We start from the raw sequence: 18,025 nt of genomic DNA, 5'->3' as shown, positions 1-18,025 counted from the left end.
AATTCAGACATCCAACATTCATCACCTTTCCCTAAGTGTCTTGTCCAGGGTTAGTTAAATCTGTCAAAAAGGGGAAATGATGGGTGGATGTGATTCATTTCTAGTGACAATTGTGGTATAAATGGTGACTGCATTGTCTAGTGTAAAGAAAAAAAAATAGATTCAAATCTTAAAGCAACACTTGACAACCCAAGTAGACCTTCAGGTAAGTCACCTAACAAGTCTCAGCTGGTTTCATCATCTGTAAAAGGGTTGTATCAATAATCCCAACCCGAATGCAAAATGGTACTTCCACTTTAGCGAACAGTTTGGCAGTTTCTTACAAAAGCAAACATAAGCTTACCACATGACCCAGAAATTTGACTCCAGGTACCTACCCAAGAGCAATGAACATGCATGTCCATACACAGACGTGTGAATGCTCAGAGCAGCATTTTTCCTAATAGCCTTAAAGTGGAAACAACTCGAATGTCCGTCAGCTGGTGAATGGATAAACAGGTGCGGATCATCCATACAATGGAATAAAATTCAGCAATGAAAATGAATGAAATAGTCACACACACAATAACATGGATAAAACTTAATTATGCTAAATGAGAGGAGCCAGACAAAAGATCACATATTGCATTATGTGATGGTACATAATATGGCCATAAGAGACAAATCTATAGAGGCAAAGAATAGATTCGTGGTTGCCTAGGGCTGGAGGTAGGAGCTGGGATTTACTGGAATCAGGCATGAGGACTTTTATCGGGGGGATGAAAATATTCTAATCCTGGATTGTGGTGATAGGTGCACAACCTGGCAAATTTACTAAAAGCCATGAATTTTTACATTAAAATATGTGAATTTTTTGTGGTGTGTAAATTTCCCTTCAATAAGCTTGTTAAAAAAAGAATCTGAACTTCTCAAAATACATATTCAATGCCCTGTTTTATTCCTACCCTCAGAGATCTCACGTTCTAGACAGTCTATAAAAATAAATATATAATACAATGTTAGAACATTTCCATTACGGAAAACAGTATGGGTTCCTCAAAAGATTAAAAATAGAACTATCATATGATCCAGCAATCCACTTCTGGATTCACGTCCAAAGAAAATGAAAAGAGTATCTCGAAGCTATACCGCGCTCCCATGTTCATTGCAGCATTATCCATGGCGCCAAGATATGAAAACAACCTACGTGTCTGTCAATAGGTAAATGAATAAAGAAAACATGATACACATGCCATGGAATATTATTTAGCCATAATGAAGAAAATCTTGTCATTTGTAACTGTATGGGTGGACCTGGATGACAACATGTTAAGTGAAATAAGCCAGACTCAAAAAGACAAATGTTGTATGATCTCATTTATATGTGATGTCTAAAAAAATTGAACTCATGGAAGCATGGACTAGAATAGTGGCTGCTCGGGGCTGGGGTATGGGGGAATTGGGGCAATATTGGTCAAAGTGTACACATTTTCAGTTATAAGATAAATAATTTCTGAGGATCTAATGTACAACATGGTGATTATAGTTAATAATATTGTATTGCAGACTTGGAATTTGTACTCTGGCTGGTGTGGCTCAGTGGATTGAGCTCTGGCCTGTGAACCAAAGGGTCGGTGGTTCAATTCCCAGTCAGGGCACATGCCTGGGTTATGGGCCAGGTCCCCAGTAGGGGGCACATGAGAGGCAACCAAACATTGATGTGTCTCTTCCTCTCATTCTCTCTTCCTTCCCTCTCCTCTAAAAATAAACAAATAAACTCTTAAAAATTGGATTTTGCTAAAACAGTAGTGATCTCACTACACATAAAAATGGTACCTGAGATGATGGATGTGTTAAGTATCTGGATTGTGACAATCATTTCACAATGCATACATATGTTGAATCATCATGTAGTACACCTTAAATATATGTGATTTTTAAATAAGATTTTATTCATTTATTTTTAGAGGGGAAGGGAAGGAGAGAAGGAGAGAAACATCAATGTATGGTTGCTTTTTTGGTGCATCCCCTGCTGGGAACTGGCCCCTGCTGGGAACTGGCCTGCAACCCAGGCATGTGCCCTGACTGGGAATCAAACCTCGATCGTCTACTTCTCTCAATCCACTGAGCTACACCAGCCAGGGCAATATATGCGATTTTTATTTACCCATTATACTTTAACAAAGCTGGGGGAAATTGCTTCTTAAACTTTCACAAGGGGGGAGCTTGTGAAAAAAAAAATACAGCTTTCTTGGCTGTACCAGGGCCCAGAGAATCCGATTCCAGAGCCCAGGACTCTGCATTTTCACTCCACACCACTTCTGATGTGAACCATGCATGACTTACAGTTTTCAAAATGCTGTTTCGAGGGCTGTTTTAGGGCCATAAGGTAGTGCCTGGAGAAACTATAGGACAAGGTCATTGCTTTGTCATTTCCTTGATGCTAAATCAGACATTCTCATTCAGGATGACTCCAAACTCCCAGGAGACATTTAACAATTATGGAGACATTTTTGGTTCTCCCACCTCGGGGTAGGAGCACTACCCCCAGGCATCCAGTGGATAGAGGTCAGACACATTGCTAATTGCCCTGAAATGACAGGGCAGTTCCCTATGACAAAGGGTTATTTGGCTCCAAATGTCAGTGATGCTCAGTTTGAGGAACAACCTGTGCCCCTCTGGCTCCTTCCACCTGGTCAGCTGGTTCAGGAGCCCTAGGCCACAGCTGAAAGAGTGAGGAAACTTCTAGAGACTCTCCCAAACTCTTTGCCAGGGAGTTTGAATAACTTGGTGATTACCTTTGGAGAGGTAGTTGTGGTTAATTAGTGGTTATTTCCAGGTAGGCGGTGCTTCACATGAAGTTTCTCTGATTTAATGGTGAGGGCAAGCCCAGTTCTCATCCCTGCTCTGTGTAGTGTGGACGACTTTCTTTGCAGTTCAGGAGCCGACGCTGTTGTGCTTTTTTTACTTCTTGTGCCAGAAGGTGGGTGACTCTCATTCAGGTCTCAGTGCAGTTTTTCTCTAGGGTCCTGTTGGCTGTTATGGCTGGAGGCCATGGGACCAGGCAGGCTGATATGAAAGGTCGGTGGGCTGATGGAGACAAGGTGGGATATACACATATGTCTTGGAAGGAAGAGAGAAGGGAAGCCCTGGTGATGTATATAAACAAAATCAAGGGATAATGTGCTCATTTATGCCTGGCTTTTTTCACACAGCCTAATGTTTTTTGAGATTCGTCTGTAGTTTTGCACATAGATTTGTCTTTAGTTCTACAATGTTCACTCCTGATGCTAAATGTCAAGGTTCTGCAAACTAAAGCCCATGGGCCAAATTCACCCCATAGCCTGTTTCTGGCTAAGAATGGTATTTATATTCTTAATGAATTGGGAAAAAATAAAAAGCAAACATTTTTGATGTGTGAAAACAGCATAAAATTCCAATTTCAGTGTCAATAAAGTTTTATTGGAACTCAGCCATGCCCACTCATTTACAAAATCACCCATGGCTGCTTTCACACTACAACAGCAGAGTTGAGTTGTTGTGACAGAGTATGGTCCACAGATTCTAAAATATTTCCTATCTGACCCTTTACAGAGAAAGTTTATCACCCCAGTGTATCGTATTCCACTGTATAAATAACTGTCATCTTTCCTGTTGGTGTTCAACATTTACATGGCCTTAAGTTGTTTGGCTATTATGAATACAGCTGCTATGAACATTTTTTGTACACGTCATTTGGTGGATATGAGCATGCATTCCAGAGCACACATTCCAGGAGTGGAGTTGCTGAGTTTTAGGGCAGGCGTATGTTTATCTTCATTAAACAAAGTCAAATTGTTTTCCAAAGTGACCGTACCACTTTGGACTCCCCCAGCAACACCAAGTTTTGCTATTGCTAACACTTAACCAATTTTCCTTTTTTTCATTATAGCCATCTTGGTATGGGTGGGAGCTGATATTTCCTTGAGGTTTCATTTTGCATTTCTGATGACTAATGAAGTCAAACAGCTTTCCATATGAGTCTTGGCCATTTGGATATCTTCTTTCATGAAATGCCTATTCAATTGTTTTGTCTGCTTAAAAGGGGAATTTGTCTATTGATTTGAAGGAGTTCTATATACATTATAGATACGAGTCCTTGATCAGTATATATGTGTGGCTTGTCTTTAAAGGATACCTTTAACAAAAAAATTCATTTTAATATGGCCTAACATGTTTCTGTGTTCGTGTCCTGTTAAACACTTACCTACCTAAAAATCAGAGATGTAGAACATAGATGTCTTATTTTAAAAGCTTTCTGGACTTTGCTTTCCTGTGTAGATCTACGAGATGTTTGGAACCGAATTTTCTATGTGGTTTGAGGTAGGGATCAAAGTTCATGGTCTTCCATATGGCCATGCAACTGACCCAGCACCATTTACTGGAAAGACCACCCTTTCCCCACAACTGCTCTGCCAGTTGTTTTTGTTTGACATAAATAATGTAGCCACATATTCTGGCATTCAAAAGGGCAAAAAGATATTCAGAAAAATTCCTCTTCCTGCCCACAGCTTCCACCCTGCTAGTTAACATTCCTTGTCTCCAGGAAGTTATGTTTCTTTCCCAAGGTTTTCTGTATAGACAAGTAAATACACCTAATTGTCCCCTCCCTTTTTTACATAAACAGAACGCTATGCATTCTGTTCTACATCTGTATTTTATTTTCACTTAGAGATAGAAAACAATCTCTATGGTGTTATGTGGGAGAATGTCCTTTTGGCTTTTGTTGTTTGGGGATCCATCATGGTATGAAAGGAACAGAATATCTTTAGCTAATCATCACTGATGGAGAACTAGGTTTCTTCCTCTTTTGAGTGAATAGCTGTGTCTACTTCTCATTTTGCAAATGTGGGTGAATGGATCTTAAGATAAATTCTTGGAAGTAGAATAGCTGAATAAAAGGGGGGGTGTATTTTCTTTATGGATATTGGCAGACTGAGCTTTTAATGTAGGAATAACAGGCATCCTACCCTAATCCTTGAATACTCCCCAAGTCGTTATTGCATGCCAACATATCTTGGGCACTTTGCCGGGCATATGTGGGGATATGGCTGACATAAATCATCACCCCAAAATATGTGATTTCCAGCTTAAGTAACGGCTCTGAAATAAAGAACTGTAGTTCTAGGAGCCTATCAGATAGCAGCAAGACCTTCCAGGCTATGGAAACAGCAAATGCAGAAACCTTGCTAAAAGTATCTGTGACTGCATAACAAAAAGACCAAAGTCTGGTAGCTTAGAACAATATCCATGTATTATTCCTCAGGGTTTCTGTGGGTTGGGGATTTGGAAGCAGAGAAACTGAGTAGCTCTAGCTTGAGGCCTCTCAAGAGGGTGCAAATACTGGCTGGGGTTACAGTCATCTGAAGACTTGGCTGGGGCTGGTGGAGGCACTTCCAAAGGGGTTCATTCACCAGACTTTCCATGAGCCTTCCTATAGGGCTGCTTGAGCATCCTCATGACATGGTGGCTGGCTTCCTTCACTAGAACAACTTGGTGTTGTGATGGCTTCTGTGACCTCATGTAAGAAGTCATATAACTTTGCTTCTACCATATTCTCTCGGCCGCATACACCAGCCCTGATTTTGTGGGAGAGGACTCCACAAGGAGTGCTGTGAATGTTAAGAGGTGAGGAATGTCAAGGGCCTCTTTAGAGGCTAGCTACCACGGGTCTTAAGCAGGAAGGGGCTAGATATATCCAGGATGTACCTCAGCTGGAGTGAGCAAAGAAGTGAGTGGCAAAAGCTGACATGGGCAGGGCTAAGTGCGTAGGGGTGGGGTTTACCCTAAAAGCACTGAGAAACCATTCAGGTATGTGGAATGGGCTAGGGAGGAGATGACAGGATCAGATTAGGATTCTGAGGAGCTCCCTCCCATTGCCATGTAGAGAATAGGTGGAAGAGTGTTGAATGGCAGCCCAGGAAGGAGGCTGGGAAGTGTCTAGGAGAGAGGTGACCTCGGCCAGTATGGATCAGCTAACTGACGCGAGGACCACGTTTGTCAGCAAGCCTCCTGGATCTCAAACAGAAGGCCATTGGCCTGCTCGAGGGCCCTGCAAGTTGCAGGCAGGTCTGCTCAGCATATTTCAGTGTTGGTTTCCCCAGATTGATTCCTGGTCTTTGAGCCCAGAGAGAGAGAGCTGCAGGACTGGCACAGGTGCTCCTCCTGCCTGGGCTCCTGTCTGAGGTGAAAGGGGCAAAGTGTCCCATGAAACCCTTGAGGGTTGCCGCCACTGCATGCCTCTGCTGGGCCTTGCACCAGGGGAGAGGCCTCAGGGGCTGTGACTAATTCCCCAGCATGTGGCATGACTCAGCACTGACCTTCTGACTGACGATGATGAGGACTCGTGACCACCCCTCCACTAGCCCTGGTGCTTGGGCTGCCTGATCTTTGCCGAGCTGGCCTCTGTGGAGTACGGCCCCCCAGCGTTTGTGAACTGTTCCCCCTCCTGGCCTCTGGAGTGTGGCCTACAACTGGAGGCTGGAATGTGGCCTGGGAAGCAGGGAGCTTGGGTCTGACAAGTGAGGGTTTTGTGGACACTACCAAGAGGTGGAGGTGGAGTGAATGCCCACAGGAGCTGAACCTGGTTTTGGTTTGTTTTGGTTTGTTTGTTTGTTTTTAAAGAAAATTTAAAAAGCCTCACTCAAGGATATATTAATTTTTTTTAGAGAGTGAGGAAGGGGAGAGAGAGCAAGGAAAGGGGGAGAAAGAGCGAGAGAGATACCTGAGAAAGAAACATTGATGGCTTATCTCCCATATGAGTCCAGGCTGGGATTGAACCCACAACCTAGGTATGTGGGCTGACCAGGGATTGAACCTGCAGCCTTTTGGTGCACAGGACAATGCGCCAACCAACTGAGCCACCCAGCTAGGGCCTGAACCTGGTTTCTTCTGGAAGTCCCAGTCCCTTAGCTAAAGGGATGAACCCATTAGTAAATGGGGGAGGGGGTTCTGGGGGTCTGACCAGTCACTATGGGGGCTCTTGAAGCAGTGAGTATCCTTTCCCCAATGATTTAGCTAACATTTTTAGTGGTCGGGTGACCTCTAGAAAACCACTAAAAACTCTGGAGTGAAGCTGGTGACTTAGGGACTAGAGACAAACCTGACTTTGCAGCCAGAGCTGATTTGGGTCTAAGTTTCCCTGTTTGTAAATTGGAAACTACATTGTTGTGTAGGATAAAACGGCTTATACCCACCAACATTTGCCTTTAGTCTGCATCAGGCACCTCCCATGTGCTACCTTCCACGTCCTATATATTAATTCATCTGATACTCGGGTTGCTATTGAGTGAGCCCTTGGAGTGTCAGCTGTAAAGGAGGCAGTCTATTTGCTCTCTGGGGCTCATAGACTTTGCAGGGATCAGCACTCTAAGGCCCCTGGGCTAAATCTGGCCCACCACCTGTTTCGCTAAATAAAGTTTTATTGGAGCACAGCCACACCTATTCGTTGATGTATTATCTGTACCTGTTTTCATACTGCAATGGCACCATTGAATAGCTGTAACAGAGACACAGGGCCCACAAAATCTGAGATATCTACTATTTGAATCTTTATAGAAAAATTTGCTGATCCCTGCTCTGGTCTAGTGGGACAAATAGACCGAAACTGATGTAAAAAAGAGAATCTCTGATAGTGAATGCAATGAAGAAACAAGTTAATGGGATGGAGCGACTGGGGGTAGTGGTCAGGGGTTGCTTCCGGTGGGTCAGGGGAAAGCCTCTGGGTTGCAGCAAACTTTGAGCTGTGTGAATCTCCCAGGAGAGTGGCCTAGGCAGAAGTGACAGAAGAGGCAAAGGCCCTGGGGCACAGAAGAGCTTGAGAGACTCAAAGTGGGTCAGCAAAGCTGGAACTCAGGGAGAGGGAGAATGAGCTGCCTCCAGACAGGACCCTGTGAATGGAATAAAATATTTAGATTTTAGTTGAAGGGCAATGGGAATTTTAGTGTGGAAGAAGAAAATGGCGTGCTCTGATTTTTTAATTTTTATTTTTATTGTAAAGCTCTGTGGACACAGTGGTCTGGTGCGTTCGGAGAGGAGGCTGCTACAATAGCCCAGGTGAGTGATGCTGGCAGTCTGGGCTGAGGTTGTGGCAGATAAATAAGCAGAAGACCTGGGTTATATTTCAGAGGAAGAACTAGCAGATTTCTCATGCGTAACATGTAAGGGGAAGAGGAGTTAAATATGTATCTGGCTTTTTGCCTTTGAGCAACTTGAGAGCAGGTCCCTTTGGGCTGGAAGTCCACCTTCAGCACCAACTTGCCAAAACCTTTACCCCTTCTGTAAAATGGGTCAATTATCCCTTGGCAAAAGGATTATAAAGATAATCTACCTGAGGGGGAGACCAATAAATACAGTGCTCTGTGAGCTGACCATCAGGTCTTCTTACCTGTCTACCCTCTCTTCCCTGTCCTGTGAGCACACTTTTTCCTAAGGTGCGTTAGGGTCCCAGATGCTGGCTTCTGACAGGTCTATGGGACTTGACTCTCCCTCTGGCCAGACTGTCTGTTACCCCCTTTCTGCCCTCTCCTTAGTCCAGTTCCCCCGGTGCTGTCCCTTTGGCATATCAGGACCTGACAGCAGGTCAACCCTAGGTTCTCTGGAGCTAAAGACACCTGGATTCATGGTCCCTGCTGCTTACTGTGGTCCCTGAGTCTATGATCTTGGGTAAGCTGTCTCTGAGGCAGGCTCTTTTTTTTAGTATGCACCTAGAGATTTTTTTTTTTTAAGAGGTGGGTAGGGGAGAGAGAGACATTGATCAGTTGCCTCCTGTACATGCCCTGACTGGGGATTGAACCCACAACCTAGTAAAGTACCTAGACTGGGAATCAAACCCACAGCCTTTTTGTGTATGGAACAATGCTCCAATTGAGCCACCTGGCCAGGGCTGAGCCAGGCTCCTTTGTAAAAATATCCTAGGCCACAGGAAATGGGGTCCTGATATCTCCCTTAATGCTGCTTAAGAATTAAATAACTCCTTTAAAGAACCTGGTACAGTATATAAGTGCTGATTAAATATTAAATTAACAGCTATTAACTTTAGTCCTACTGTTTCAGTTATCCTGCAACTTGCCAGGTGTGGGTAACCCATAGCAACCAGAGGGTCTGAAGTCCATGTCTGGCCAGGCTGACCCCTCCTCACCAGTTGTTGGGGAAACTAGGTTTATGCATGTGTTTACAAACACATTCACTTATAGATTTTGTACAAAAATATAAAACTATATCGTAACTTTTAATGCTGTTCTGGTGCTTTTATTGTTTTTGTTGTGGCAGATAGAGTATTCTAAAAAAACCCCACCTTAGCCTTACCTCATTAATTGTTTCTTTATTGTGGTGAAAAACACATAGTATTTACCATCTTAGTCGTTTTGAAGTATACAGTACAGTATTGTTAACTACATGCACTTTGTGGTGCAACAGATCTCTAGTACCTTTTCATCTTGTAAAATTGAAACTGTTTTTATTGAACAACTTCCCTTTCCTCCTACTCCCACTAGCCCCTGGTGACTACAATAGTTCTTTCTCTTAAGAGTTTGACAACCTTGGATACCTCCAATAAGTGCAATCATACAGTATTTGCCTTTGGAGATTGACTTATTTCACTGATTATAATGACCTCAAGGTTTATCCCAATTGTTTCAAAGGACAGGATATCCTTATTTTAAGGCTGAATAATATTTCTTGTATGTATATGCCACATTTCTTTATCTGCTCATCTGTCAGTGGACATTTGTGTTGCTTCCAACTCTTGGCTACAGTGAATAATGCCACAACAATCAAGCTGGGTATGCAAATATCTTTTTGAGATCCTGTTTTCACTTCTTCTGAATATATACCCAGAACTAGGAGGTCTGGATCATATGGTAGTTTTATTTTTATTTTTTTTGAGGAACTTCCACAATTTTCTATAGCTGCTGCACAATTTTTACATCCCCACCAGCAGCACATGGGTTCCAATCTCCACATCTTTGTCGTACTTCATATTGTTTTTTGGGTAATGGTCACCCTACTGCGCGTGAGATGACAGCTCATGGTGGTTTTTATTTGCATTTCCTTGATTAATGATGTTGAACATCTTTTCATGTGCTTGCTGATCATTTGTGTATCTATTTCAAAAAGATTTGAAATGTGTATTCAAATCCTTTGCCCATTTTAAAATCCAAGTTATGTCTGAGTTGTACTAGTTCCTTATATATTCTGGATGTTAACTCCTTATGGCATATATGGTTTGCGAATATTTTCTCCCATTCTGTTAGTTGCCTTTTCACTTTAATTGATTCCTTTGCTGTTAAGTTTGATGTAGTCCCATTTGTCTTAGTTTTTACTGTTTGTGCTTTTATTTTTCTGATTGTTTTTTCTTTTTAAAAATGTATGTTATTTATTATGCCATTACAGTTGTCCCATTTCCCCCTTCATTCCCCTCCACTTGCACACCCCCTCCCACCCATCTTTCCCCCTTTAGTTCATGTCCATGTATCTTTAGCTTCTACATTTCCCACACTACTCTTGCCCTTCCCCTATTTTCTCCCCACTGTCTATGCTACTTATTCTTTGTACCTTCTCCCCCTCCCACTCTCCTGTTGCTAACCTTCCATGTGATCTCCATTTCTGTGGCTCCACTCCTGTTTTAGGTGTCCACTTAGTTTGTTTTTGTTTTAGGTATGGTTGTTAATAACTGAGTTTGCTGTCCATTCACTGTTAATATTTTTTATCTTTTTCTTAGATAAGTCCCTTTAACATTTCATATAATAAGGGCTTGGTGTAGATGAATTTCTTGAACTTGACCTTATCTGAGAAGTGCTTTATCTGTCCTTCCATTCTAAATGAAAGCTTTGCTGAATAGAGCAATCTTGGTTGTAGGTCTTTAGATTTCATGACTTGGAATACCTCTTTCCAGCCCCTTCTTGTCTGTAAGGTCTCTTTTGAGAAATACACTGACAGTCTGATGGGAACTCTTTTGTAGGTGACTGTTCCCTTATCTCTTGCTGCTTCTAGGATTCTCTCCTTCATTTTAATCTTGGGTAATGTAATCATGCTGTGCCTTGGGGTGTTCTTCCTTGGATCCACATTCTTGGGGACTCTCTGAGCTTCCTGGACTTCTTGGAAGTCTATTTCCTTTGCCAGATTGGGGAGGTTCTCCTTTATTATTGTTCAAACAAGTTTTCCACTTGTTGCTGTTCCTCTTCCCCTTCTGGTACCCCTATAATTTGAATGTTGGAACATTTAAAGATGTCCTGGAGGTTCCTAAGCCTCTCCTTATTTTTTAAAATTCTTGTTTCTTTATTCTTTTCTGTTTGGTTGTTTTTTTTCTTCCTTCTGGTCCACTCCATTGATTTGAGTCCCAGGTTCCTTTCTATCACTATTGGTTTTCTGTGCATTTTCCTTCATTTCACTTAGCATAGCCTTCAGTTTTTTCATCTAATTTGTGACCAAAATCAACCAGTTCTGTGAGCATCCTGATCATTAGTGTTTTGAACCATGCATCTGGTAGGTTGGCTATCTCTTGTTCGCTTAAAAGTATTTGGCTCTGGGGCTTTGATTTGTTCTTCTCATTGAGCCATAATTTTTTTGTCTTGTCGAGCCTATTACATATGAGGGGCAGAGCCCTGGGTGTTCACCAGGGCGGGGCAACAGAACGATGGGTTGTGACACTATGTGGGGATGGGGTCAGAGAGGGATCAATGGGGCTTGTTCTTTGCTCTCTCGGATTTTGGTCCTCTCTGCTGCTTCCCACAAGCTAATTGGGCCCTTCTGGTGCTGGTTCCCGGGTGGGTAGGCTCATGTACATTCTAGGACCCTGTGCATCTCTCCAACGAAGTCTCCTGTGAGGCTGGGAGCCTTTCCCTGCACCTCAACCCCCAAAAGTTTTTTCATTCGATGCTTTCAGGTTTTATTTCCCATCACTGGGGTCCTGGGTTGCACAGTCTGTCTCACTGCCCATTTTTTGCCTGATTTATCTCTGTGCAAATGTGTGTCCACCGTCAGGCAGCTGCCTTGAGAGTCTCACTGGGTTTGCTCGTTTCCTCCCCACACCCATTGTGCTAACCACCGCCTTTCCTGCCAGGACCCCTCTCTGCTGGCCGCCGACTCTGCCCCTCTTACTGGTTTGGATAAATGGTTCATTATTGTCGGACTTCAGTACAGCTCAATTTTCTGTCTGTTCTGGTTGTGTTTTTATTTCTAAATCTTTGTTGTTAAATTTGGTTGTGGAAGGAGGCACAGTGTCTCCACCTACAACTACATCTTGGCCAGAAGTCCCGTTTGTGCTTTTGGTGTCCTATCCAAGGAATCATTGCCAAGTCCAGTGTCATGAAGCTGTCCCCCCACATTTTTTCTTCTAGTAGTTCTATAGTTTCTGGCCTTACACTTAGTCTTTAATCCATTTCGAGTTAAAAATTTTTTTTTATTTTTTAAAAAGACTTCTACTTTTAGAGAGAGGGGAGGGAGAGAAACATCCATGTGTGAGAGATACACCCATTGGTTGCCTCTTTCACACCCAATACTGGGGACTTGGCCCACACATCTCAAGCATGTGCCCTAACTGGGAATCGAACCAGCTACCTCTTGGTTTGCAGGCCAGTACTTAATCCACTGAGCCACACCCACCAGAACCTGAGTTAATTTTTTAAAGATTTATTTTCAGAGGGAGGGGGAGGGAGAAAGAGGAAGAGAAGGAGGGACGTTGGTGCGAGGTACTTCGATCTATTGCCTCTCAGTACACACCCTGACCAGAGACAGAACTCCAACCCAGGTTTGTGTCCAGAAACCATAACCCAATTGAGGCATGTGCTCCAACCAGGACTTGCACCGGCGACCTATGACACCTAACCAACTGAACCACATCAGTCAGGGCTGAGTTAATTTTTATATATGGTGGAAGGTAAGGGTCCCACTCCATTCACTTACATATGGATATTCAATTTTCCCAATGACAATTGTTAGACTGTCCTTTCCCCAAGTTCTGGTGCTTTTTAAAACACAGACTGTAGAAGTGGCCTGGGCCTCTCTAAACTGTGAGATCCTTGGTGCTAGTTACATATTTTATGCATTCTGGTGATTTTTTGGAGTAGGTGCTATTAGCCCCTTTTTACAGATGAGAGTGAGTCTGGGTCCAAATGACCTGCCCAGTGTCCTTTTAGTGAGAGAATAGGTGGCAGTGGAATTGGAACTGAGAACTTGAATTTAAGGCCAGCATGCCTGAATCCCGTGAGGATCCTCCCTTTTTTATACCCAGCACGCTGGAAAGAATGAATGAATGACTGTCTCCAGCAAAGCCTGGAGCAAACGGTGGATTTTGGACAAACCCATTGCCTCAGGCGGGGGAGCGCACCAGCCTCGCGCATGCGCATTCCCGGTGCACAGCAGGCTCCATGTAAGTCTGCCTGCACCTGGTACAGTCTTTCTCAGTATGGTACGTCCCGACTTCCCCCGTACCCAGGCTAGGGTGGTACGCGCCACCTCGGCTTGCAGCCCCTCCCTGTTGGTTTCCGCGCGAAAAGCCAGAGCTGCCTGTGCTGCCGACACCTCTGCTGCAGCTTCTGAGATGCCTGCCCGCACCGCCCCGGCCCGGGTGCCCGCGCTGGCCTCCCGGGCCATCTCACTGCCCGACGATGTCCGCAGGCGGTAGGTGCCGCAGGGGACTGCGAGCTATGTGGGGTGGCATGGCACTGGGGATGGAGGGTTTGCTTCCCCTCTGGGTAGCCCTTGGCTGCCGCTGACAGACGGGCGCGCATGCGTGGGATAGCGCGGCAGCTGTTGGCGCGGACAGGGTGGGACTTCCGGTCGCGCGCGTCCAGGGCTGTTTGGCGCCAAAATGGGCCAAGGCCCGTAGCAGTCCCTCCTTACTAGAAATTTGGAGTCTCCCCTGACCTCAAAGTAGGGCAAGCTCAGAGTTCGCTTCGGAAGTCTTTTTCCTAGAACAGCCACAGGCTTGGCTCCTGCCTCCAGCTTGGTTGCACAGGAAGTGGGCAGCCCTGGGCCTCAGGACACCCCTCAACCAAGGCACTTTGGCCTCCACTTCCGGTGCATGCTGTGGGTAGGAGGGGTGCGTAGGGGTGCCTGGTCCCTAAGGGTGTTTCAGGGGACCCTTCTTGGCGTTCCCACACCAACATCCCGATGGAGACCACCGGAGACAAACGTCGCCGGTCAGGCCCCGGGTGCAGCCGGCTCAGGTTTGCGAGTCCTGTCTTTTTTGGAGAGCTCCCTCCATCTCCAGCTGCTGGGGAAGTAGTATTCTGGAAGCAACTTACCATGCACAAGGGCCAGAGCCCAGGCCCAATGAAGACTGAATGGGCTTTTTTTTAGCAAATCTGCTCCTGTGAGCCTTGGAATCAAGGAAGCCTTGCTAGGGAAAACTGGCTGTAGTTTCCAGCACGTGCCTGGGGGTGGGGGTAGTGAGGTGTGGTGGCTAATGTCAGGGATAGCTGTAGCAATTCTGTGCACATGGGTGGCTGCACATGGGAAGACCGCTGGGTCTCTGCTTCTTGTTTGTAAAGGGCACCGATTTCACTCCTGGAAACTTGCACCCCTCGCTTGGAGCACTAGTCACAGGACCCTTGACCAGGCCAGAACACTTCCATTTGGAAGTGAACCCGACTTTGCCACTTCCCCTTGGTTGTTTGCTATGGTTGTACCTGGCCAGGTCTGCTTTGGGCCTTTGGAAGCAGAGAGTGTGTGTGTTGGGGGTATTAGGGTCTTCTTAGCAGGTGTTTATTTAAAGTTCCACCTGTCTTTTAAGCAATTAGAGGGGGTGTGTTGTTGAAGAGTCTGCATCTCTATTCCCTCCCAAGATTTAACATGACTCCAAATGGAAGTGGAACTATGGACGTCTCTGGCTTCCTGATATTGAACCAATACATAGACGTTGGGGCCTGGCCATCTTCACTCTGATGGTCATAACTTTACCTCCGCTGGCTTGTTTATGACCTTGGGCAAGTGTCCCAAGCAAGCTACAGCTGTAGACCAGGGTTATTCATATGCATTGAAAAGTGGTATTGGAGTAAATGAGAATATGCCTGACAAATAAAGGCCCACATGTTAATCTTGTATTGGCTAATCTTACTGCCTCAGGGGTTTTATTGGGCCACACCACTGTTTTTGTTTGTCCAAATTTGAATGTTAGGTGAGTGTTAACAATCTGCTATTTACTCTTGGTTCCATATTACTTTGAACTAGAATTGCTTACTGCAGGTATGGAGTTTCAGATTTCTGCTTTAGACCATGTGATAGACATTGAAATGGTCAGCTTATGCTATTCTCTCAACAGCTTTCCTTACACTTTGAATTTTAATGTGCAAAATACACATAAATATGGCATTCAACACTTCCTTAAACTTGTTTTACTTCCTAAACTCCCTGAGATTTGTAATGCAAGTATAACTCTTATTGATTTACAAAAATTAGAGTTGAGTACTTACTATATGACAGGAGCCTTAAGTCGATTAGAATACTCTAGTAGCAAAGTTTAGGTCTGGTCCTTATTTATGCATTTCTGTCACTTGTTAACTTGTGTTTATGTAGCACCTTTTAAAATGCACATATAGTTAATTCTATTACATAGGTAGTGACCTGCCTAGTAGTAGAAAGTATTTTCAATGTTTGGTCTTTAATGTCTTTATTGAGGTATTATTTACCATACATCTTCTCAAAAAGCATGCCTTTCAGGACAAGCCACATTTTTCCACTTGATTTTTTTCTCAGCCCAAGCTACCATCATTGTACAGAAAAAGTGATAGTCTTCCACTTGTCTTCCTGTTGCCACTCAGGTCTGTTTTTTGAAAGTGGAAACTGATCCTATTACAACATAAGTTGGATCCAGTGGTTTTCCTGCCCCTCCCACCCACCCCCACTGCCTGGTATACTTGGCCTGAAGTCCGGAATCCTTCTTTACTTGGCTTGAGTCATCTTGTGCTCTTCTCAGAATCCATGCAGGCCGCCTTTTAGGTTCTCGGGGCCTGAGGCTATGCAGAGTGACCAAAGTGAGGCTGGGCTCCACTTACCCCGTCATCCTTAAGATTGCACTCAGAAAGACAGTCTCCTTCCCGTACATTGGAAAAGGGTGGGAATTCTGTTAGTGTACCCCAGCGTTGCCAGGCAGCATGCGTAGTTGGTGATTTGTTGTCCAAGCATGTTTTCTTTATTCATTGTATCTGCAGCCTGGTGTGCAGTGAACTCAAATGCTTGCATGCCGTACTTTCCCCTCTAATGAAGCCTGGGTTTACACATGATTCTAGCAACTTTGCACAGCTCTGATTAGCTTCTGTAATTGTAACAGCTTTTTTATCTGTTAGTCATTCTGTGATTAGATTAAACCAGGTCTTGAAGTTCTTAACTAGTTCCGTGGCCTGGAGTAGGTAGTGTATAGTGAAAAAACTGACTTACCTTTTCTAGTTCTCTCCTGAGGTAGGATTCTAGAGATGCAGACCACGGGGTTCAAATCCCACTCTGCCACTTGCCAGCTCTGTGGCTAACCTGTTGGTATTTTATTTGTAGATGGGGTGAAGGTACCTCTTCTACCAGGGCAGTATGAAGACTGACTGAATTATTAGGTATAAACATGGTAGAGCAGTACCTGCACAGAAACCTAGTGTTTAGGACATGGTCATCTGTGTATTTCATTTCCATTAAGGGAGCAAAATTTAAGTACTAATGTGCAGATTTTATACTGAGGCAGGAAGTAATGTAGCATTGTATATGGTGTAGAGATGAGCTATATGCCTGCTTATTCCAAACTTTGTCTTTGCCTGGTCTCTTGTAGAATGGTCTGGAGTTGCTTTTTCTACTACTGCCTTAGCTTTTGTGCCAGTGGTCCACTCCTACTCTTGTTTAGGCATTCTCTTCTTTAGGCTTGAGGTGGCTTTCTCTCTTCTTTCAGCTCAGTATATTGCTTTTGTGTCGCTGTCTACTACCAGGGAGCCTCTTTCTTCCCTGATTTATTTCTTTCCCCTTTCCCTTTCTTTCATTCATTCTTGGACCCTCCTCTCTTCCGGTGTGGGACTTCTCCTTTCAGCAATTGGGATGCCCACTGGAGATAGATACCTCTCATGTGATGCATCTCTAGAGAGCCAGGTCTGATTTCTAGTTGCTGAATAGCCATATGGATAGCTGCTATTCACCAAAATATCACTTCTGAAAGTGGTGGACTGCTTACTCTCCTTTTCCCCTACCAAAAAGTTCTGAATTTCTGATAGTATTCATTTTTCATTGCAACCAAATGTGTGGTAACAAATTACCACAATTTCAGTGGCTTAAATAAAACAAATAAATTTATTATAGTTCTGTAGGTCAGAAATCTGGAGTGAGTCAGTAGATAAAAATCAGTGTCAGCAGGTTGTATTCCTTTCTGGAGGCTTTAGGGGAGAATCTGTTTCCCACTCTTTTAGGTAGAATTCACTTCCTTGGGGTGTAAGACAAGTTCCTTTTCTCTTGCTGGCCTAATATTAACCAGAGCCTTATGGATAACATAAATCGTTGATTAACACATGTTCTATGTTATGTATATTACTGTATTCCTACAGTAAAGGAAGCTAGAGAAAAGTTGTTACTAAAATCAGCCCTGGCCAGCGTGACTCAGTTGCTTGGAGCATCATCCTGGAACCAAAGGGTCGCCAGTTCAATTCCTGGTTGGGGCATATGCAACTGGTGTTTCTCTATTACATTGATGTTTTTCTCTCTCTCCTTTCCCCTCTCTCTTGAATAAGAATAAAATAAAACTTTTTAAAAATCAAAATGAAGAGAAAATACATTTACAGTATTTATTGAGGAAAACCCACGATAAGTAGACTGGTATATTTCATACCCATGGTGTTCAAGGGTCATCTGTATTACTACTGTATCTGCAGTCTGCTGAGAGTCTTTTCTGCAGAAAGGCCTTTCTTGACCACCCAATTTGGGAGGTCCCTACCTGGCATTGCCTCTGTCCAATCACCCAGCTCGTTGCCTGGAACAGGGCCTTAGCATATAGTAGGTACCCTCAGATGGGAGTGGTGATGAAAGCTAGAAGCAGGGTCCG

At 44.0% G+C, this 18,025-nt stretch overlaps 1 protein-coding gene across 2 annotated transcripts in view; it reads left to right on the top strand.

The window, feature by feature from the left end:
- Positions 1 to 13,445: 13,445 nt before the first annotated feature.
- DNMT1 (DNA methyltransferase 1) overlaps positions 13,446 to 18,025 on the top strand; it is a 40,803-nt gene continuing 36,223 nt past the window's right edge. Inside the window, exon 1 of one of the 2 annotated variants that reach the window (XM_037129124.2) lies at positions 13,446 to 13,638. In XM_037129124.2, coding sequence (XP_036985019.2) covers positions 13,559 to 13,638 — 80 coding nt within the window. In that variant the 5' untranslated portion in view covers positions 13,446 to 13,558. Of the gene's footprint in view, positions 13,639 to 13,901; positions 14,187 to 18,025 lie in introns of those variants that run through there. The other variant, XM_037129125.2, reaches the window with a different exon arrangement.

This window comes from Artibeus jamaicensis, unplaced genomic scaffold, assembly GCF_021234435.1.
Source record: "Artibeus jamaicensis isolate MK-2021 breed Jamaican fruit bat unplaced genomic scaffold, CSHL_Jam_final scaffold_537, whole genome shotgun sequence".
Lineage (NCBI taxonomy): Eukaryota > Metazoa > Chordata > Mammalia > Chiroptera > Phyllostomidae > Artibeus > Artibeus jamaicensis.
The sequence above is the reverse complement of the archived record's forward strand: the minus strand, read 5'-3'. Positions and strand labels throughout refer to the sequence as shown.